General features: G+C 37.8%; 1 protein-coding gene and 1 pseudogene across 3 annotated transcripts in view; both read left to right on the top strand.

Moving 5' to 3' along the window:
* LOC128860224 (carboxypeptidase B) overlaps positions 1–9,212 on the top strand; it is a 32,957-nt gene extending 23,745 nt beyond the window's left edge. For all 3 annotated transcript variants that reach the window (XM_054097584.1, XM_054097582.1, XM_054097583.1), the window contains exons 3-8: positions 3,219–3,425; positions 3,562–3,670; positions 4,517–4,828; positions 4,976–5,086; positions 8,498–8,652; positions 8,769–9,212. In XM_054097584.1, the coding sequence (XP_053953559.1) occupies positions 3,219–3,425; positions 3,562–3,670; positions 4,517–4,828; positions 4,976–5,086; positions 8,498–8,652; positions 8,769–9,060 (1,186 nt within the window). In that variant the 3' untranslated portion in view covers positions 9,061–9,212. The remainder of the gene's footprint in view (positions 1–3,218; positions 3,426–3,561; positions 3,671–4,516; positions 4,829–4,975; positions 5,087–8,497; positions 8,653–8,768) is intronic.
* Positions 9,213–20,863: 11,651 nt separating this feature from the next.
* Positions 20,864–22,489, top strand: LOC128861544 (carboxypeptidase B-like; annotated as a pseudogene).
* Positions 22,490–23,160: the final 671 nt, after the last annotated feature.

Below are 23,160 nucleotides of genomic sequence, written 5' to 3'. Positions count from 1 at the left end.
TTTTAAAAATTTTTCACACTTAATCGGTTTTTTCCCATATAATCCTACCATTGTGCAAAGACGTTGACGAAAAATGATAATTTACTCTAATGACATTAGCAGCTTAGCGCTTCGGATTTTTGTGAATATATGTATCTGCAAATATATATAAATAATTGCATACATATGAATATGTCCCACTGCAATAGGTTTTTGAGTTCGTAAGCGCTTTAGGCTTAGTGTGAGTTTGACGAAAGGTGCAAGCCTAATTGTTTTGATTGCTTCTTAGGGTTATTCTTTTTTTTAAGTTTTCGATTTTGGATAAGAATTGGAGATAATTATTATACTGTAGGTTATATTTTATATCGGTGAGTAAAAAATAAAATTTTTCGATTGAAACACTGTGGTGCATAACTAAAACGCAGTCTTAATATGAACATAACCATTTAGTACTGCACATTTAGGTGCGCACCAAAGTTCCCGCTGCTTGTCAATACGAGTAGATGCCGCTAGCAGTGTGTGCTAGTCGATTCTAACATAACCTAAACGTCATAAGCCAAGCTTAGACATATGGTAAACAAACTGCCTCGACACATTAGTGATTTTGTTTTGGTATCGCATACTTTTGGTTTTGTGAAAATGTCTGATTTTGTGCCGAATAATCGTCAAAGTGTTGATTTTCCTCTTTCATTCGAAAAAAAAAACGGCGGCTGAAGCGCATCGAGAGCTACAAAAAGTTTATGGAGATATTGCTTTAAGTGAAACAACGTGCCGAGATTGGTTCCGTCGCTTCAAAGATGGTGATTTTAATGTTGACGACCGTCCGGGTGAAGGCCAAAAACCTTCGAATACGCTGAATCGGAGGCATTGCTCAATGAGGACCCGTGTCTAGCGCAAGAAGAGCTTGCTTCAGTATTAGGAGTTACCCGCCAATCCATTTTCAACCGATCGCATGCTTTGGGAATGATTCAGAAACACGGGATTGGGTTCCTTATGAAATAAAACCAAGGGATGTTGAACGTCGTTTTTTCGCCTGTGAACAACTGCTCCAGAGGCAAAAAAGGAAGGGTTTACTTTCTGACGGGTGATCAAAACTGGATTCATTACAGCAATCCAAAGAAAAGAAAGTAATGGGGACTGCCCGGCCATGCTTCTACGTCATCTCCTTGGCCTAATATTCCCGCTGCGAAGGTTATGCTATGTATTTGGTGGGACCAAGATGGTGTTATTTATTATGAACTGTTCAAACCAAGCAAAACCATCGACTTCAATTGATGCGATTGAGCCGAGTACTACGCAAAAAGCGGCTGCAAAACGCGGAGAGGTATGAAAAAGTGATTCTGCAGCATGACAACGCTCGGCCTCACGTTGCCAAACCCGTTAAAACCTACCTGGAAACACTGAGATGGGAATTCCTACCCCACCCGCTATATTTTCCAGATATTGCTCCGTCCGATTATCATCTGTTCCGATAGATGGCCCATGGTCTAGTTGACCAGCAGTTCCATTCATATGAAGACATCAAAAAATGGCTTGATCCGTGAATAGCCTCAAAATATGCAGCAAAAACTTAGTTGCGCACCTAATATAATTTTTCTTCCCGGCCTATATAAGTATACCTTCTGCTCAAATATAAACGAGACGTTATCAATAAAACGGTCCGCGGATAACATATGGCAAAAATAAATTTTTTGTTTTTTGGTAGGACTGTTATAAGCTTACATGGCAAATTTCAGAGTGATATGTCACATAGTTCGTTTTCTGTGATACTGTAAACAAGTCAAGCTCGAGTGTGTTCTTCGAATTTAACGATGGAAATTCAAGTTGAACAAAGAATTTGTTTGAAATTTTGTTATTCCAACAAAATTTCGGCTTCAGACGCTTTAAAAATGTTGCAGACAACCTATGGGGACTCTGCTCTATCGCGTGCACGTGTTTTCCAGTGGTACAAAAGTGGCTCCCCGGAGGAGCCGAAACTCAAAAAACCACGCCAAAGTCGCTCAAAAATTAAGGTTATGCTGACTGTTTTTTTCGATTACGAAGGTGTGGTGCACTCGGAGTTCCTTCCGCAAGGCCGATCGTTTAACGCTGAATATTATTTAGACGTTTTAAAGCGTTTGCGCGAGAACATTCGTCTTAAAAGGAAGGAATTGTGGGACAACAAGTCATGGTTCTTGCATCACGATAATACGCCAGCTCATACATCACGTCTTGTTCGCGATTATTTCAACAAAAATAATGTTAATATCGTTCCGCAAGCACCGTATTCGCCTGATATGGCTCCATGTGACTTTTTTCTGTTTCCCAAGCTCAAGTTGCCGCTCCGTGGAAAACAGTTTGAGACAATTGAAGTCATAAAAGAGAATTCGAAGAACACACTCGAGCTTGACTTGTTTACAGTAGCACAGAAAACAAACTATGTGACATATCACGTTGAAATTTGCCATGTAAGCTTATAACAGTTCTACCAAAAAACAAAAAATTTATTTTTGCCATATGCCATCCGAGGACCGTTTTATTGATAACGTCTTGTTCATATTTGAGTAGAAGGTACAATGAAATTCCTGAAATGTCGTTTATTTAATATATTGCACAAATTTATATATTTCATAATGTATAATGAATATTGAATATGCAAATAAAAATATTATTATAACTTATAGCGTATATAGTAAATATATGTCGGGTGTTTGGCCGAACTCCTCCTCCTATTTGTGGTGTGCGTCTTGATGTTGATCCACAAATGGAGGGACCTACAGTTTCAAGCCGACTCCGAACGGTAGATATGTTTTATGAGGAGCATTTTCATGGCAGAAATACACTCGGAGGTTTGCCATTGCCTGCCGAGGGGCGACCGGAAAAAACGTGGTTTACCGTATGTTCGCTTCAATGATTGCTATGTTGGTTGTTGTCGTAGTTGCTATGCCAAAACTGGGTATTTTCCGGGAAGATATGCCTTTTGGAGGTTATACTTGATGAAATGGCAACCTTACTGAATATTGTGATAAATTATTGGAATTGCTATGATTGCTATAAGATCACCATGTTTGTTTCAGTAATATAACTAAGAATGAGGTGCATAAAAATAAACTTTCCGCTTTATGATTTTGTGGGGAAAAATCGTTCATTGCAGTGAATTACTCAATTTCCAATAGTAATTTTAAAAACAAATTTTAATTGAATCCTTAATACAGTTTTTTTATTTTATTTCTCTTCATATATTGTAATATTTCTCGCAGCTACAACAAATACACTGTATTTCATGACGGGGAGGATGTGTTCAATTATCTTGTTGATTTGCAAACAGAATCCGCTGAACTGGACTTTTGGTTGCTCACACGCAATATGTCGGTCGTGACAGTTTCACCCACAGAACAACCAATTTTCGAGGCACGTCTCAACGATCTGAATGCCCAATTTGTGGTTAAGCCATTAATGGAGGAAATGTAAGTGAATGGCATATGTTTTTTGATTTATCAAATAGTTACGCTTAGAATAGATGGCGATTTTATGACAAATACATTAGACAAAAAAAAAAAAAATATTATTTAAAACACAAATTTCTCATTACATATTTTGCAGGCACGCTTTCAATGATACACTGGAAAATTGTGAGGGTTCCGAATGTGAGCTGAATCGGCCACGACGTCAGGCACGCGGTTTTTTCTCACATTTTCCGCGCTACTCAGAGGTACCAAGACGTAATACATAACATAAATGATTAGGGATGTCAATTTCGCGACGCCCAAATCGCGGTATTTTTTATGTTCCAAAAATTGCGAGTTTTTCGGGGTTTCTAATTGGAGACAGTAAAAATCACTTTTATAGCAAAAAAATGAAACTTGGCTTTAACTGTTTAGCAAATATGAATATGCTTTCGTTTTTTCTTTCTTCTTAAAAAATGTTTCTTTGCTTTTGTTACAAAAAGTTACATTGCCTTACATAATTTTTATTTTTACATAAATCAATATGTATTAAAATCTACTACTTTCCGCTTATTCCGCTCCGATTTCACGGGATAAAAAAATATATGAACTTCTTTCAACCACAAAATATTAAGTTTTTTTGCATCAACTTTTTTCAAAAAACCTTAAATTATGAAAACATCTAAACATTTTGCTCACTTTCAGCTATTTTTCCTTCGTTTTTTGTTTTGAATGTTTATTATTTTTCCTACATAAAAAAAGTGTATCTCATTGTCTATTAAAAATTTTATAAAACCAAGTCTCAAACTCTCTACAAAAATTAGAAAAATTACACAAACTTTTCACCCTTTTCGAATTAGAAAAGAAGCACAACATTATCAGGGGAAAAAGTCATCAATGAGACATTTTAGCGGCTTAGAACTGTCACATAATTATATTAAAATTTAATAAGCTTTTTAACTACAAGCAAAAAATTCCGGAAACCCCGGGATTGTATTAAAGATACTCCGAAATCGAGGGATCGTAGAAATCGAAAAAAGTGACACCCCTAATTCATATGCAAATTGTTTGCTTTCAACTACTTCATTTAAAATTTTATTTCAACTTGACAGATTTTAAATTTCATGAGTACTTTGGCCGCGCGTCATCCGCAATATTGTCGCTATGAATCGTTGGGCCGCTCTTTTGAGGGTCGCCATATTGCTGCGCTCTCCATCTCGCTGAACAGCCGTGTACGTGATCGTCGTGTTGCCTACATACAGGCAGCAGCGCATGGACGCGAGTGGATCACACCACAAACTGTGCTTTATTTGGCCAATGAGCTGTTGAATAATATACGCGCCTTCCAACGCGTACTGCAGGATGTTGAGGTGTACCTGGTGCCGTTGGTCAATCCCGATGGTTACGAGTACTCATTCACGCATGTGAGTAACCGAAAGATATAGTAATTTATGAGATCACTTAAATTATTTATTAAATCACTTAAGTGGCGTTTTGTATAAATATTATTTCATAAGTTAAGATTTTTGTATTGAAGGGATTCACTTTTTTAACACTCTGTTCATTATCAGGATCGCTTTTGGCGCAAAAATCGTCATCGCTACGCAGGCCGCTCCTGCGCTGGTGTGGACATCAATCGTAATTTCCCAAACAACTGGAATTATCTTGGTGCAAGTCAAAATGTAAGTAGCACAAGTGCAATAGTTGGCGCCCAAGTCCCTAAAATTGGCAATAAGAAAAATCCCATTCAGCAAAAAAAAAAAAAATTATTTGTCAGCTTAGGCGGTTTTCAATATGTCTACCAATTTTCAAAATTTGTATACCCTCCCTACATTCTACTCGTTGATTCCTCGAGACCCTCAAAATAGGCGCTTGCTTTATCGATGATCGCCTTATTTGATTGAAGTCTCTTACCGTACAGTCCTCTCCTAATAGTGGTGAACATAAAATAGTTGTGAACTGGATTTAGGTGCAATTCGTAACCTGATTTTCGCAATTGCCTTGGGAAGAGAACTTTTTCCTCTCCAAATCGATACACTCTTGCTTCAAATCGGCTCTCGTATGTGCTGGTGATCATTTTACTCTTGTGGAGGTAACTGATGTGAATGACATCGCACGCCTCCGAAAGAACTTTCTCCATAACCTTGTTGCCTGATAGTACCCACCTTAACCTCGTTCTTGTTGGAACAGTATGAAACATTATCGATACATTTTTAAGGAATTCTGTTGCCAGTCTTTAGGCTGATTTAAATTCAGGTCGTTCCGGTAGCGCAGAACCGACTATTTATTTCACCAACAAAATACACAATGCAGCCTATTTCGCTTCTTCATCCATCAATAAAAAAAGCTTCAGCACCTGTGGAACAAGCTACCATATTCAGACGAAGTTTCTAGGTTAGTGCAACACATAAAACGTTTGAGAAGGATTTGGCATAATAGCAGAAATCCGACTGATAAAACAGCACTTAACAAAGCTATCAAGGAACTTACTTACAAATTATCTGAGATGAAAGAAGAAGGCATTTGGGACTATCTCAAAAAGGACGATCCAAATAGAGATGATGAGTATAATCTCTGAAAGGGTACTAGATGTTTAACCAACCTTCAATACGTCAGGTTCCTGTAAAATATATCTACAATACATTGTGCAGATTATGTAAATAAATGCAAAGTGTTCACTTTGTTTATTTAGAAACCAGCATTAACACCAGTAACAATGTCAGCCTGAAAATCCAACGTAGAATCTTTCTTGCCAACAAGTGCTACTTTGGACTAAGAGGGCAATTGAGTAGTAAAGCCCTTTCTCGACGAACGAAACTAACATTCTACAAGGATCTCATCATGGCCGTCCTAACGGATGGCGCAGAAGTGTGGACGATGACGATATCCGATGAAGCGTCACTTGGAGTGTTTGAGAGAAAAATTTTGCGGAAAATATTTTGCCCATTGCACGTTGGCGACGGCGAATGTCGCAAGCGATGGAACGTTGAACTGTATGAGCTTTACGACGACATGGGCATAATGCAGCGAATAAAGACCCAGCGGCTACGCTCCGTCTCTGAAAGTATTCGATGCAGTACCAGCTGGTGGAAGCAGAGGGAGAGGAAGGCCTCCTCTGCGTTGGAAAGGTTAGGTGGAGAAAGACTTGGCTGGCGCGCTTTGTTAAACTTGGCCAAAATCACCTAAGCAGTCATCGCGCCAATTAGCAAGAAGAAAATTCGCTTTCCTGACAATCTAAAAGAAACTTTTGAGCCATTCCAGCTTAGCCAGGACCATCAGAGTATCGAATCATATCTTGACTGTCCTTGCCCCATGGACAATCCGATGTGTTGGGTAAAACTATTCGAAGTTCAGACCGAAATTACACGGATAAAAAACCTAACGCCCCCTGATCACGACAACATTGACGGCTGGACAATTAAAAAACTTCCCAAGAAATACTTCTTATTTTTAGTTTTGCTTTTCAAAAGCAGTTCAGCCAGAGCCATTTCCCAGTTCAGTGGAAATGTGCTGAAATAATAATGATACCTAACCAAACAAGCCTGAAAATGAGTTATCCTCATATACATAAGTCGATTAGCCTGCTGAAAATATACATTATTGATCATAAATTAACTTTCTGGCATATGCATGGTACGCCGGAGCAATGTCATCAGGTTGTTAGAACCATAATTGAATGTTTTGAGGAGAAAAAAGTTGTTCCGCATATGTACAACAAGCTTTTGACACAGTTCGGCACTTAGGTCTGATATATAAACTAAAGAGATACTACTCACTCCTCTTTACCTCTTTCTGAGATCATATGAGGTTGGGGAATTAGTTCGTAATGTTCTTACCGAATACTTCTATTTAAACAAAAAACAAAAATTATATCAACAAGTAAAAATTCGCCGTTGCTGTTTACAACCTCTTCCCACCTCTCAACCAATTTGCTGATACTGTTCCGCCAAAAGTAGCCTGGTCTGGTGTGAAAGAGCCAGTTTTTAAGGACCTCTGGTCTGGCGTTGTCGTCGAGGAGTAAGACTTGACCATATCGATCAGGTGTTTTCAGTCGAATAGCCTCATTCACGCAGTGTAGCTGGATAATATAAAGCTCTTTGTTGACCAGAGCATTCTTTTCGAGCATTTCCCAGTGCACCTTGCGCTTCCAGTTCTACCAAACACACGTCATGATCTTCTTTGGATGAAGATCCGGTTTGACTCTCGGCTTTGGTGTATCTCATGGAGCCACCCTCTTCTTTCTTTGCTTCATATGGATGGATAGACACCATTTCTCATCTCCCGTGATGAATTGGTACAAAAAGCTCTGTTTATGACCGCGTGCTGCTTGATGGCGGGCGAAATGCTGAGAAGCAATTTGAAGGCGACTATCTTTGATTTTTTCGTTGAGCTCGTGAGGCACCCAGGCTTCCAAGTTTTCAGTAAATCCCATTGAGAGAAGGTGATTGAGAATCGTTTTATGATCACAGTTCATTTGTTCCGCCAATTCAAGACTGGTTTGGCTACCGTTCTCCTTCAAAAGTGATTTCAGAGGTTCTTCATCGAATTCCGAAGACCTTCCACTGCATGACGTGTCGCCGGCGTCAAAGTCGCCCTTGTGAACTTTGAAAATCATTTCTGTGCTGTAGACTCGCCTATGAAACCTTGTCCCGGGCTGCTACGGACACTTATTCCCCAACCCAGAAGCATTTTTTTGTTAATATACAGGGGGAAACTTCCGATATTTACGAAATAAAGCTCCGCAAGTCAGTGCACTTGGGCCAACGCTGTACACAATCTTCATTGCTGACATGCCAATACTACAGAATAAAAGCTTAACAGTTGCTACCTATACGGTTGACACTGTCATTCTTTAGGCTTCTCTACACCACTCGGTTAATGAAGCTTCTGAAATTGTTGAAACGTTTGACTTTACTTGCAAAATCTGATTTGCTCCTATTAATTTTGGCATTTGTTTTAAATGGGTGCATTCTTATGAAAAAATGATGTCTGACTGAATTTTAATTTCTAATTTTTACCTTCCTATTTACACGCACACGTAAATTTGTATTGACATCCAAATTTTTCGCTAACTTTGTGTTTAATTTTTACAGCTTTGCTCTGAGGTTTACTCAGGCACTGGTCCCACATCCGAACCGGAAACTGCTGCCATCGCACGCTATTTGGAGTACAATCGAAATCGCATAAAACTGAGCTTGGATGTGCACTCATTTGGAAAGTTCTTGTTTTATCCCTTTGGCTATTCGAAGTAAGCAAAAGCTCAAGTCTTTCCACCCTTGCCATCACTTTTACAATAACATACAGCTTTTTATTATTAATATTCTACACAAATTTAATTTTGTTAATTACCAATTTTTTCTTTAGAAATGCTGTTGCTCCCACACGCAATCTGCTACATTCGGTCGCCCAGCGCGCCGCCAACCAAATAGCCAAATATCGTGGCACCCACTACACCATTGGCACTTCGGCTGGTATTCTTTATGAGGCTTCTGGCGGCTTAGATGATTATGCGTATGGCAATTTGGGCATCCCCATGTCCTTTACGGTCGAGTTGCCTGGTGAGAATTTCCAAGTGGCTACTTCTGATATCATTCACATCTGCAAAGAGACATTCGCTGGTTTCATCGAATTTATTCGACACGTTAGTTTGTATTAGTGTATTAGTGCAAATATTATGGTATTGTGTTGTTGTGGCGAATGTTAATTATGTACTTAAGTACCTAATACTATTTTTGTGTGTGTTAATTAGTTTTATATTTAAGTAGCAACTGCGTGTACAATTAAATTTAAATAAAAAATAAATTAAAAAAAGAGAGTGAAGAAAGAAGAACTTTATGTATTTTAAATTGAATTAGTTTTTGATGAAATATAATAGGACTATGAATAAGTTCGTGCGGTTTTTTTTCGAAATTTGAAACTTTATTGACGTAAAATGGTTACAAATTTAATATTCAAAATATTGTCCATCGCTTACTACTACTTTTTCCCATCTTTCTGGCAATTCACGGATTCCCTTTGTGAAAAATTCGGTCGGTTTTGCCGCAATCCACGAATCGATCCATTTTTTGACTTCATCGTAATTACGGAAGTGCTGGTCAGCCAGGCCATGTTGCATCGATCGGAAGAGATAGTAATCGGATGGCGCAAGGTCTGGACTATACGGCGGGTGGGGTAGGACATCCCATTTGAGCGTTTCTAAGTATGTTTTCACCACTTGTGCAACATGTGGCCGAGCATTGTCATGTTGCAAAATAACTTTGTCGTGTCTATCGGCGTATTGCGGCCGTTTTTCTCGCAGTGCTCGGCTCAAACGCATCAATTGTCGTCGGTAGACATCCCCCGTAATCGTTTCATTCGGTTTCAGTAGCTCATAATACACAACACCCAGCTGGTCCCACCAGATACACAGCATAACCTTCAGGCCATGAATATTCTGCGCCGACGTCGATGTTGAAGCATGGCCAGGGTATCCATACGTTGCCCGACGTTTTGGATTGTCGTAATGGACCCACTTTTCATCGCCAGTCACAATTCGATGCAAAAAACCCTTTCTTTTGTGCCGTTGAAGCAGTTGTTCGCATGCCATAAAACGGCGTTCAACGTCTCTTGGCTTCAATTCATACGGCACCCAATGGCCTACCTTTCGGATCATTCCCATGGCTTTTAAACGTTTGGAAATGGTTGATTGATCAACTCCCAAAGTTTTTGCAACCTCTTCTTGCGTTTGAGCCGGATCTTGATCGAGCAATTCCTCCAATTCGGTATCCATGAACTTTGGCGGCGCACCCTCGCGTTCTTCGTCTTCCAAGCCAAAATCACCACTTTTAAAGCGTGCAAACCACTTCTGGCACGTTCGCTCAGATAGAGCATGCTCACCATAAACTTCCACCAAGATACGATGACTTTCGGCTGCTTTTTTCTTCATATTAAAATAATGAAGAAGAATTCCCCGCAAAAACACATTATTTGGCACGAAATTCGACATTTTCAAGTGTGGTAAAAATATTGTTGTTTACGCTTCAAATAAAAAACTTATACTGACGTTTGTGCCTTACGACAGTAGCTCTCCAATGAATGTTTGGAAATGTGGATCGATGGAATAATAATCAAGTTACGCCATCTGTTGTAAAACCGCACGAACTTATTCATAGTCCTATTATTAAGTAACTATAAATAAGAATGTTAATCTAAGTAAAGGAATTGCTTAAGGGGTAACACCACTGTAGAAATTTCAAAAAAAAATTTTTTTTTTATAAGCTTAAAAAATTCTTTGAACCTTTTAAAATACAGAACAAAAAGTTTTATACGTTACCGAAGTTTATTTCATAAATATTTTAAGCTTTTAACCAAGCATTAGTGACTGCTACCTAACGATTTCTCCAAATTTCCAAACTTTAAACGCGTTTTTCTCAAAACACGTTTTCTGAAATTGGCACGCAGCATAACTCAAACAATTTTAAATATTTTTAATCAGGTTTTTCACTACGTCTGTATAATAACCTTCTTAAGAGAAGAGCGTAGGGGATTTTCGATAGATTAATTTAAACGATTGTTATAATTATTTAAGTGCCGTTTTTTTAGTCCAAAATAGAGTATTTTCCTTCAAATGCTTGCTAATTCCACAAAAATAAATATTTTTTAAATCCCCTACGTGTTTCTCTAGCTATTCTTATCTAGATTAAGAAAAAAAAATTTCCTTGTTCCAGATTAAAATTTGCACCCTCTGTGCTGCGTGCCGCGGAGTTCCTTCAAGACAAACCACATTACAAAAAAGTCTCCAATGCCGCCATTTTGTAAAATTTTTCGATCAAACTTTGTAGTTTTGTATTTTAGTATATAAGTAATAACTTCCCAAATCAGAGTGATTGTTTTCCTTTTCTTTCTACACAAAAAAATTCTTTAAAAATCGTGTTTATTTTACGCGTGTAGAGTGGTGTTACCCCTTAAGTTTCCTTAAAGAAATAAAATATGATATTAGTTAAAAAGACTAAAATACGAGTTAGACCCATAATACTTACTTTTTTGAAAATCTTTAGAATTTTACCCTTCTGTTGGACTAGATAATTTTGTTTAGGTGAAGAAATAGAAACATATGAAAAGCTCAGTATTTGTTTAAATCAAACAAGAAAAGAAATACTGTATGCTGGTATGTTTAAGGGAGGTCTAGAATTTTTTTTTGATATTTCGAAAGTATAGGCATTTAAGAATATACTGCCTAATTGTTGGAAGGTATTCCCAGTATTTACGATTTTACAGCCGTTTTAGCAGGTAGATTCAGATTCGTCACGCGGCGGCATCAATGGAAAATATCCACTCTCAAAACTTTAAACTGAACTTTATCTCAAAACTACTTTTTTCGGCCTGGTGTTGTCAAAAAAAAAAAAACTATTAATGCAATCGTCTGAAATTTTAATATGTTGTTCACAATATCAATGGCTATCGCTCGTACTAAAGTCTTATTATTATTATTTCAATTATTTTGTACTTTTTTTTTTAAAAACTGTAAAAAACCCGATTTTTAGAGCTTCAAATTCAAAACCGGGCCATTGTGTAAATTTTTTGGTTTTTTTATTCTAGTATTCTATAGCCAAAAAAAGTGCCATTTTCAAAGTTATTAAAATTCAAAAAAATGTAATTTTTGTATGTTTTTCATTTTTTTTATTGTAAAAAAAATTCCTGAAAATACCCTAAATATTCGAGCTCTAGACCACCGGGGCCGCTTAAGGCAAAGTAAGCCCCTTAAAAGAGTTTGTTTTTTCTGTATAATTAAGAGCATTAATTAAATAATGCCATATGGGAACCTCTTAAAAGCTGATAATTCCGGATAATTAGAAGTTGAATGTGCTATAAATAGTCTAAGATTACGTCATTTATAGGGCAAAAGCTGGTGAGCTCGCATTGGTAATCGGATTTCTAAGACTCTATAGAAATATAGGCGTTTATATAAATATTTTTTAAATTGCCACGTAGGCGGCTCGGCTTCAAACGCTAACTTATGATTCTACATAATTCTGCATAATCTACCCCTACTCACGAAGAATTTCATTGGAGCATATCACATTTCTGATATTTTTTAGTGCTAACGATCATCATACCCATTTTGACTCAACGAAAACAGACTACCTGGTTCACAAGATTGATCTGAACAAAACACTATAAAATACGAATACCCGACAGAATGGATTGGCAGACCAGAGTGATATCAGATGATAGTTGTCATCATATTTATACTGACGGCTCAAGATGTGTTAAAGAATGCAGTAGGTCGCTCTCGTTCATCCAACAACACAACACCACACTTTGTTCAGTTCCTGGCCACTCTGGAGTGGAGGGAAATGAAAGAGTGGTAGAGTACATAAGCATTCCTTTAAACAAGTTTGTATTGACTTGAAACTTTTCGCGGAAACTTTTACTACTAACTGTAGGGTCTCCAAAGCACTCTGGCCGAAACTGAATCTTAAAAGAACAAAATGTATGCTGGGATTCAACAGATGCACTACCAGCGTCCTCACATATGTTATAATGGGTCACTGCACTATTGACACTGTAGCCAGTAGAATGGCTGTACTTTACAATGACTTTTACAGAAATTGTGACTGTGAATAAGAAATTGAGCCGGTATAACAAAGGTACCATTGTGGTGGCTTGTAAAACTAGGTCTATGTAAATGACATATAAGCAAAACTTCTAAACGATATCTGTGGAAGCTTTAAAGATGAGGAAGAGGCCATTCAATACGTCTTTTTCGAAAGTGCTTCAGATTTTAATGGGACCCCTTCTCAAAAGAACTGGAGTGTTTAGACAAAATCACATTGAAAATACTGGCTGACGGTTTCGTGCTAACGATGGTTCCTGCCGATGTGCTTATTGGCTTTTTTGGTGGTTGACTGCTGTTAGAAATAATTTTTTTTTGTAATTTTGACATTTTTGCCAGAATTATAGTTGAAGTACTTAGTGCTATATTCACCTCTGTGAAAAAAAATTTAGCCACATTAAGTAGAAAAATTAAAATGGAAATATTGTATGTATGTACTTTAACAGCTACAAAAATATTCCCTGTCACGAGTTTATCTACATATTAGACAGATATATTTACATAAAGTTTAAATAACAATAAAATTGTTAAATAAACGAAAAGATAATGCACCGATAGTAACGGCAATGCAAAGTTATTTCAAAGGCTTACACACACCCCAGGACTGGAGTACGTAGCGGAGGCATTCATGATTATTAACAGAGCACAGGGATAATTTGCAAGTGTGGACTTGGGTCGGAAAATCGTCTATATATTCTGTATGCACCGTGAATGTCTCATTTTCAGTGCCAGCATCAAGTTAGATTCGGTAGCTGTTGGATTAAAAGCCCTTCTTTAACTGTTAAAAGCTCATTCAGTACGCTGTTACCACATTATTTTTATAGTTAGTTTATTATGGCACTGCTAAGCTCACAACAATGTTAAACTAACAGAGGTGTTATTGTTACAGAGCTGGTATCTTTCATTAGCACTGCTTGTTGATTTCGATACAAACGTTGCTGCTGTTTTGTTAAATAACACGGGTGTACCATAAATGAACAACAGAAAAAAATGTAAACTAATCTAAAAATATATGGAAATCGGTGTTTTATAATGAAACTGAAGGAAATTTCAAAATAAAATGTAAGTGCAGTAATTGAAAATGAATCTCGCAAACGTGTTTCCTTTAAATTCAATATTTCCCGAGCATTCCATACTGGCATGTTTGTCAGATGCCATTCACGCTAGGCCATAAAAAGTTTGATGATACCATCATCTGATACCGCTAATATTAAAGGCCGATAATAAATGCACTCTAATCAGTGACTTTTTCTGAGTGTAGAGGCATCTAACATATCTCCTAGAACTCACTCCTATTATTTAATATGATTTTCTTTCCGATGTTCGCCGTACGGAACTGGCGAGGAATAACCCTGCTCAACACCGTCTATAAAATTTTAGCCACGATTATACAAACCAGACTCAAGTGTATCGAACGCTCTTTAAGAAACGAACAAGCTGTATTTCATCCTCCCCGAAGCTGTGTTGACCAAGCCAACACGCTTCGCATCATAGTAGAACAATTAGTTGGGTGGCGCTCCCCGTTTTATATGCTATTCGTATTTAAGAAAGCAATCGACACAATCAAACGATACTTAATATGGTTGGCTAATCGACCCTGCACAAAAGAGGCATCGTATGGAGTAAACCAGACAATTTGCGCACCTGGACTTCGTTATTCATATCTACCTCTCCTCTTAGAAAACTCTCAGATATGCAAGCCAAGGTGGACAGACAAGTCACGTTGGCAGACACTGCCGGATTGGAGATCAACAAGATGAAGATTATGAGAGTCAACTACAATACAGTTAGACACATAATGACTACCGGGTGTTTATTATTATTATATATAAGAAAAGTAGAGGAGATCCACTACTTTACATAGAAATGGAGCACTAGTGTAAACACCTTCGGCTCAGTGTGTGTAATATTTTACGTGATAATTGGCGATAAAAAATTGTCGGCCCGATAGGTGTCGCGATTACTCACAAGCAATTCCAAGCGAAACAGTGTATGGGACAATTTAAGGAAAGTCCGAAGGAATTTTTGCCTCAAGTTGTCACCGATATTGAAATCTGGATTCATCATTACACGCAAAAAACTAAGCAACAATCAAAACAATGAATTTCTCCCAGTGAATCTGCTCCAAAAAGGGCTAAAACAGTCCCATCGGCCCGAAAGGTCTTGGCAACGATTTTTTGGGATACGAACGGTGCCACCTTCACTATCTCTAAACAATACTACAGTTGTTTCACAAACAATTTAAAAAAACGTGCTGTTTCACCACCAAAACGCACCAGCACATTCATCCGGAGTTGTCGCGGCCAAACTGCATGAATTGCGTTGTGAATTGCTGCCGCAACGCATTCCGCAATCAGTGGCCGCCATCGTAAGCAATGGACGCACTTTACTCAATTGGAAGACATCGAGTATGCTGACGATGTCTAATAGGTCAGAAATTGAGTGACCTGCAGAATAATTTAGAGAATTTAAGTAAAAATGCAAAGTGTGCTGGCCTGATGAAAATATTGAGCAGTGGCCACGGATCAGTGCAAAGGCCATATTTGTTATTAGACAACAGCAATATCGAATGCGTTGATCGATTTGCGTACCTGGCTAGTAAAGTTACAAATAAGAGTTGCTGCGCAATACATAGCGGTCAGGTCAAATCAGTCAAAAAACTAAGCTGCGCATACTCAACTCTAACATGAAGTCAGTGTTATATACTATGAACTGGAAAAACTGCAAATGTGCAATATCGCGTCGACCTTGTCCAAATATCCTTTGGCCCACCGCGACCTCTGCTTCTGGCGGGTTCCGGTCTAGTGACATTCTCGTGCAGCCCGCAAGGGCATCTCCTATTAGGGGATGACGGGCTTGACAATCCCGCGGTTTCCCTAGTCAAAAGCCCGCAAGGGCATCTCCTATTAGGGGATGACGGGCTTGACAATCCCGCGGTTTCCCTAGTCAAAAACCGGATAGGGATCCTCCGATAGGGGATCATGGATGTGACGAATCCACGGTACCTAAGTCTAGACGACGAAAAGAACAATCCCGTCAAAAAGCCTAGCATACTGGCTGGTTGAATGCATGCCTGAAGGAAAACTGTGAACCCAGAAGAAAAACTGTAAACAAAAACCGCAAAGGAATGCCCCTTTGGCATTACGGAAATGACGAATCCGCGGACCCCAGTCAACCACTAGAATAGACTAACCATCTACTAGTGTGAAAAAACGGTTCCACGAAATATGAGAGCCTCGGACGAGCGTCGTAACGGTCGGGAACGACGCGGGAATCAAGAGCCCGATCATGATGACAATAGCCAACAACCTGCTCCAAATGTTTTGCCTGAACAACAGACAACCACAAAAGCAGGAAAACCAAGGCAGCGCATAGCATGGACTACAAAAATGAATGAAGATATTATGCACTGCTACTACACTGCAACGAAATTGGACACACTGAAAACAGGATACAGAACAGATTTCCATAGACTATTTATACAATTATATCCACAATACGAACACAAAATAACTGCACAAAGAGTATCAGACCAAAAGCGAGCAATAATGACAAATAAGCTTTTAACCGACGTTAACATTGAAAATATTAAACAAGAAGTAGCCAATAAATTAGCTAGCATACATAACAACAATATAGAGCAGAACATTACACAAAATCCTAATAATAATAACCAAATAAACGATTTAATAGACCAAAATAATAATGAAGAACAAAGTCCCAATAGAAACACAAACAGAGCTGAAATAAAGTGGGAAGGTGTACACCCAGTTAGTCGCCCTCGAATTCCAAAATTAATATTTAAAAAAGACACCATTAAATATATCGAAACTATAAACAACACTATAATACCAACAATGCTCAATTATAACTCCACAATAGAAAACATTCACACATATATATACGTAGCTGCAATAACTACAATAATACTTAACAACCAACATCCTATAACACAAAACAACAAAATATTTAACTCGGGAAAACATAAGTGGCAAATACGAATTGAAAATAAAATAAATGAAATCCGGAGGAACTTAGGACGTCTAACACAATACAAGAATGGTAATAGATCAAAAAATATAATCAAACACATAAACGTTTTACAACAAAAAAATAACAAACCATTAGACGAAATAATAGACACCCATAAACAAAAACTTAAGGTGTACGCGGCCAGACTAACACGTTATAAATAATCCAATCAAAGGAGGACTGATAACAAGCTATTCACAAATAACCAAAAGACTTTTTACAAAAAATTAGCATCCAAAGAAGACTTTCGAATTATCCCACCAACAAAAGAACAAATAACGAATTACTGGAAAAACCTATGGTCAATACCTACTCAGCACAACGAATCAGCTACATGGATTCGCCAAGAAGAACACCGACAAAAAGATCTACAACCACAACACAATATCGCACTATCAACAGAGGAACTAACCAACATAATCAATAAAACTCACAATTGGAAATGTCCAGGAATAGATAACGTCCAAAATTTCTGGTACAAAAAGTTCACCTCAACACACCATCACCTAGCACTAGCAATTAATAAAATAATAGACCAACCACAAACCCTACCAGAATTTCTTACAATAGGCAAAACATACATCAAACCAAAAAATAATGAAACTACCAACCCGTCCAACTATAGACCAATAACATGCCTACCTACACTATATAAAATAATCACCTCCACAATTTCCTCGAAAATAGAAACTCATCTAACACAACAAAACGTCATAACTGATGAACAAAAAGGATGCAAAAAAAACAGTCAGGGCTGCAAGGAGCAACTTATAATTGACACAACAATTATGAAACAAGCCACATCAAAACAACGGAACCTACATTCATGCTACATAGACTACCAGAACGCTTTCGACTCCGTGCCACATAGCTGGTTAATCAAAGTGCTTCAAATATACAAAATACACCCAAAACTAATAAACTTTCTACAAAACACAATGAATAAATGGAAAACACAAATAAATCTAATAACATCTTCAGAAACAATAACAACAGAACAAATAGACATAAAAAAAGGAATCTTCCAAGGTGACTCTCTAAGTGCTCTTTGGTTTTGTCTCTGTCTGAACCCTCTTTCCAACACCCTCAACAACACAAGATATGGATACAATATAATACACGAAAAGACTACAAAACACACGATAAACTATCTTCTATACATGGACGACATCAAACTATACGCCTCCACACAAACACACCTAAAAGCACTTTTAAAAATAACAGAACAAATAACAAACGATATAAAAATGAGTTTTGGCATCAGTAAATGTAAAGCACAACACATAGAGAAAGGAAAATGGACTGACACACTGACTGAAACGTTAAACGATCAAATCCTTGAAAACATGGAAGAACATGAAACGTACAAGTATCTTGGATTCCAACAAAGTACAAAAATAGACCACACCTCTATTAAAAACCACCTTTCACTGCAATACAAAAAACGCCTTAACCAGATACTGAAAACACAACTAAATTCCAAAAACCTCTGTAAAGCAATCAACACCTATGCCATACCAATACTCACTTACTCCTTTGGAATAATAAACTGGACTAAAACTGATATTGACTACCTGGAAAGAACAACGAGAAGACAACTTACCAAACATAGAAAACTTCACCCCAACTCATGCACACAAAGACTTACAATACCAAGACTACAAGGAGGAAGAGGATTTATTGATATCCAAAACCTCCACAATAGCCAAATCTCAACATTAAGACAATTTTTCCACACCCACACATCTGATCTACACAAAGCAATAGTCCTTGCAGATAAGCACTACACCCCACTAAACCTACAAAACACTGAAATAACAATCACCCAAACAACTGTTGACGAAAAGAAAACTATTTGGGCACAGAAACAGTTACACGGAAAACACTTACATCATATGGAAGACCCAAATATTGACAAAATGAATAGCTGCACTTGGCTTCAGAGAGGAGAGCTTCATCCTGAAACGGAAGGGTTTATAATTGCCGTTCAATACCAAGTAATTCTCACCAAAAACTATCAAAAATACATAATCAAAGATCCAAGTATAACTAACGACAAATGTCGAAGATGCCAAATACACCCAGAAACAATAGACCACATAACCGCAGGATGTCAAATTTTAGCAGGCACAGAATATACACTTAGACACAACATAGTTGCAAAAATAATACATCAAGAAATAGCCAATAAACAACATTTACAAGAAAACAAAGATCCATATTACAAATATATCCCTTCAAACATCTTAGACAATGAAGAACATACCCTATACTGGGACACTACAATACACACCGATAAAACTGTAATAAGCAATAGACCGGATATTACTTTAATAAATAAAATAAACAAAATAACATACTTCATAGAAATCAGCACCCCAAATGATACCAACATACACAGAAAATATGTAGAAAAAATTGAAAAATATAGTGAACTAACGCAAGAAATAAAACGAATATGGAAACAAAAAACTGTAAAAACAATTCCATTTGTGATTTCAGCAACTGGAATACTCCACAAAACATTTATTAAAAGCTTAAAAGAACTCAACATCAACCCAATTATACATCATAAGATACAAAAAGCAGTCATTTTAAAAACATGCAACATTATTAGAAAAACATTGACATAAATAAATAAACACTGACATAAATATTAATAAAATAATACAAAACATAACACAAAAAAAAAAAAGTGCCGACACGACTTGCAGCACGAAACTGCCGTCGTGCTCCGTGAAAATGGACCCCGCCTCGCGCGGTATGCGGGGGGGAGAGTGGCGTGGGATAATAATAATAATAATAAATTACACACACTGGTCGACACACTTATGGCCCCTGCTACTTCACGCACTTCCATTCGTCAATCAGCAAGAATCATGTCGTGGACTTTTTGTAAGATTTCCTCGGTAATTTCGACTGTCGGGCGTCCTGGTCGCTCCTCATCAAATACGGATGTTCGCCCACGTTTAAATTCGTTGAACACCTGTGGCCATATATGGCGAAGCGTCACCATAGGCAGCATCCAACTTTGCTTTTATCTCGTCGCATTTTTCCCACCCAAAACGCGAATTACCGAACGATACTGCTCTTTTTACATCTTAACGAAAATTATCTTTACCATCTTAGCCAAATCCAAATTAACCTATCAAAAATTTGTTTTGTCATCGTTTGATAGATGGAATAACACAACTTCCCTCAGGCACGCTCGTCATCAGCGACTTATTGAATCGCCCTCGTATTCCTGAAAAAGCATTAATTAAGAAATATGGGAGTTCAAATGTTTCACAAAAATTATTTCACCCTACACATAAATTTAGTTGTTCTAGATTATAACTTTTCCACATAAATGATCTATTTACAGTCAACGTTTAGGATTATATGCGGCTCCAAAAATCTCAATTAGTTGTGCTGTGTGATTAAATACTGCATTATAAAACATTATAAAAGTATTCTCGTCATCATACACTGACTAATACATATTTTTCTTAGTTTTGTCAATTACTCCATTAATTACTTAGTAATATCAATTAAACAGCAACTGCTTATTGCCTTATCGAAGAGTGAGATTAGATGAAAAACTATTAAATATTTACGACGTTATTACCCGCAAAGCTATTTATGTTATCAAATATGCGTTACTGGTAGAGCAACGGAGTTTTCACGATTAGTTCTGAAGATAAATCGACAATGCCTTATTGCACCAAAGGCCAAGCAATTCGAGGAACGATAAATATTCACACTCCAAGTGGAAGTGAAATTATCAGCTGTGACGAGACGTTCCCTATATCAGTGCATTTCTTCATGGCTTCAGTCATTTAGTGGAGCTTGCCCAGTTAAGCCATGGAAATGTGGGAGAAAACTTTGCAACTGTTAGTGATTTTGTGCGGAGTATTAGCACTCACAAGCGCTGGCAGATATGAAGGGTAAGATCGGAATCACAGTTTGGGGTATGAAGCTACTAATTCTTATATGTACACAAATAAATATTTTTACAGATATAAAGTGTATGAAGTTAAACCAAATACGTTTGACCAACTAGAGGCACTTCGCCTACTTGCCAAAACGGATGGGGACAAATATGACTTTCTTTCCCTAAGCCGCAGCTTAAACCACCCAGCAAGAGTCCTCATCCGAACACGAGAATAGCTTTAAAGCGCTACTGCAACACCAACAAATACCATTTGAATTACAAAATTTAAATTTCGGACGCGCCATCGACGCTGAAGTGTTGGAGCATCGCATACTCCGCCAGTCGAAACCATACACCGGCACTGGTCGCCTTGGCACCGAACGTTATTATTCCCATGACGAAATCAATGCATACTTGGATGACTTGGCAAGTCGTTACCCATCACGTGTATTTGTCAAAATTGTTGGTAAATCATATGAAGGACGACTGCTGAAGTCAATTACCATTACGAATGGCGATGGACGTGCGGGCAAGAAAGTGATCTTCATTGATGGTGGATTTCATGCACGCGAATGGATATCACCGGCAACAGTTGTGTTTTCAATTGGAGAGTTGGTTGAAAATTTCGCAAATCATGCCGAACTTCTAATCAACTACGATTGCGTTATATTATCGGTGGTAAATCCGGATGGCTATGAATACACGCAACTGTCCAGTGAGACAAGGCTTTGGCGTAAAACACGTCAATCTGTTGAAGTGAATGGCACAGTTTGTTATGGAACAGATCCGAATCGAAATTTTGATTTCCATTGGATGGAAAAAGGGTCTTCTTCGAACCCTTGCTCAGATATTTATGCTGGACCACGTGCATTTTCGGAGCCCGAGACGATGGTAGTGCGTGATATTATGCATACATTGCGTGATCGTGGTATTCTATATTTGACCGTGCATTCATATGGCAACGCGTTATTTTATCCTTGGGGTTGGGGACCGTGAGTACAAAAAGTTTGAAATTTATTTAATCAGTAGTCTCTTCATGACATTTTTGTGTATTTCAGTGAATTTCCAGACACTTGGGAGGATTTACACGAAGTGGCTTTAGTTGGTGCGGAAGCGATACGCGAGTACAGTGGCACTGAGTACGTTGTGGGTGCATCGACTGCACTTTACGGTGAAGCGGCTGGTGCTAGCGATGATTACGCTTTCAATGATGGTTTTACTTTATCATACACCATGGAATTGCCGGCTGGTGGCAGTAGTGGTTTTGAGCCGCCAGCGTCTGACATTGATCGTTTGGTGAGGGAAACCTGGGTGGGAATTCACGCTTTGTTTGAGAAAGTGACAGTGAAATATCCATTCGAGTGAAAAGCGCCTTTGTGATTACACAACGACAGAGAACGATGATATATACATATATATAGAATACTTTAATTGTAGCGACCTAATTTTGTTGCACTATTGAGCGAATAATATAGCGGCAATAAATTTATTCAGTTGTTATTGCCGAAGTTTATGACCTTAAACTTCACAGTTATAAACGGTAGTTGATAATGTGGGTTGATTAATTGAAGGTAAATGCATTGGCATAGAATTAATTTCGTGGTTTTTATATTGCAAAATGTGAGGTTTAACTGGAGTGCTTGATGGATATGTAAATAGGTTTTGAATTTTTTTCCAAGTCTATGAAGTCAATCCTAGCTAATTTTAACACTACACCGTGTTTTGGAAAATCTATTGTAAGGCAATTGCCTATTTGGGGAACTGCCTTCAAATGCTCCGTTTTTGGCTTTCGCTCATTCATCTTAACCCGTTCGAGTTATTTGTCTTCGGTGACACCCAGTAAAAGTATCTGCTTAAAAGTTTAACTCTCTAACAGCCTTTTTTATTGAAATTTCATGACACATACTCTGAGAATGCGTTAAAAGGACCCATTAAAGTAGGAGGCAGAGGATTAAAATGTACCATCAAAAAAAGTCTACTGAAATCTGAGAAGAGAAATTATATTCGAAGTCATTTTGTCTATCATATTTTTGATAAACAATTTGCAATGAGACCCGATAAGCCTATGTAAAAAAAACTTAGAACCTTCGGACTAATGCTGTCTTCAGCCATGTTGATTCTGGAGGTATCCTCTTTTAAAACTATTAGTGTGTATTCGAGTTGGGTAACCAGTGTTGGTCAGTGTTATAAACAAGGATATATTTCTCCGTGAAACT

The sequence above is a fragment of the Anastrepha ludens genome, chromosome 4 (genome assembly GCF_028408465.1).
Source record: "Anastrepha ludens isolate Willacy chromosome 4, idAnaLude1.1, whole genome shotgun sequence".
Lineage (NCBI taxonomy): Eukaryota > Metazoa > Arthropoda > Insecta > Diptera > Tephritidae > Anastrepha > Anastrepha ludens.
The sequence above is the reverse complement of the archived record's forward strand: the minus strand, read 5'-3'. Positions and strand labels throughout refer to the sequence as shown.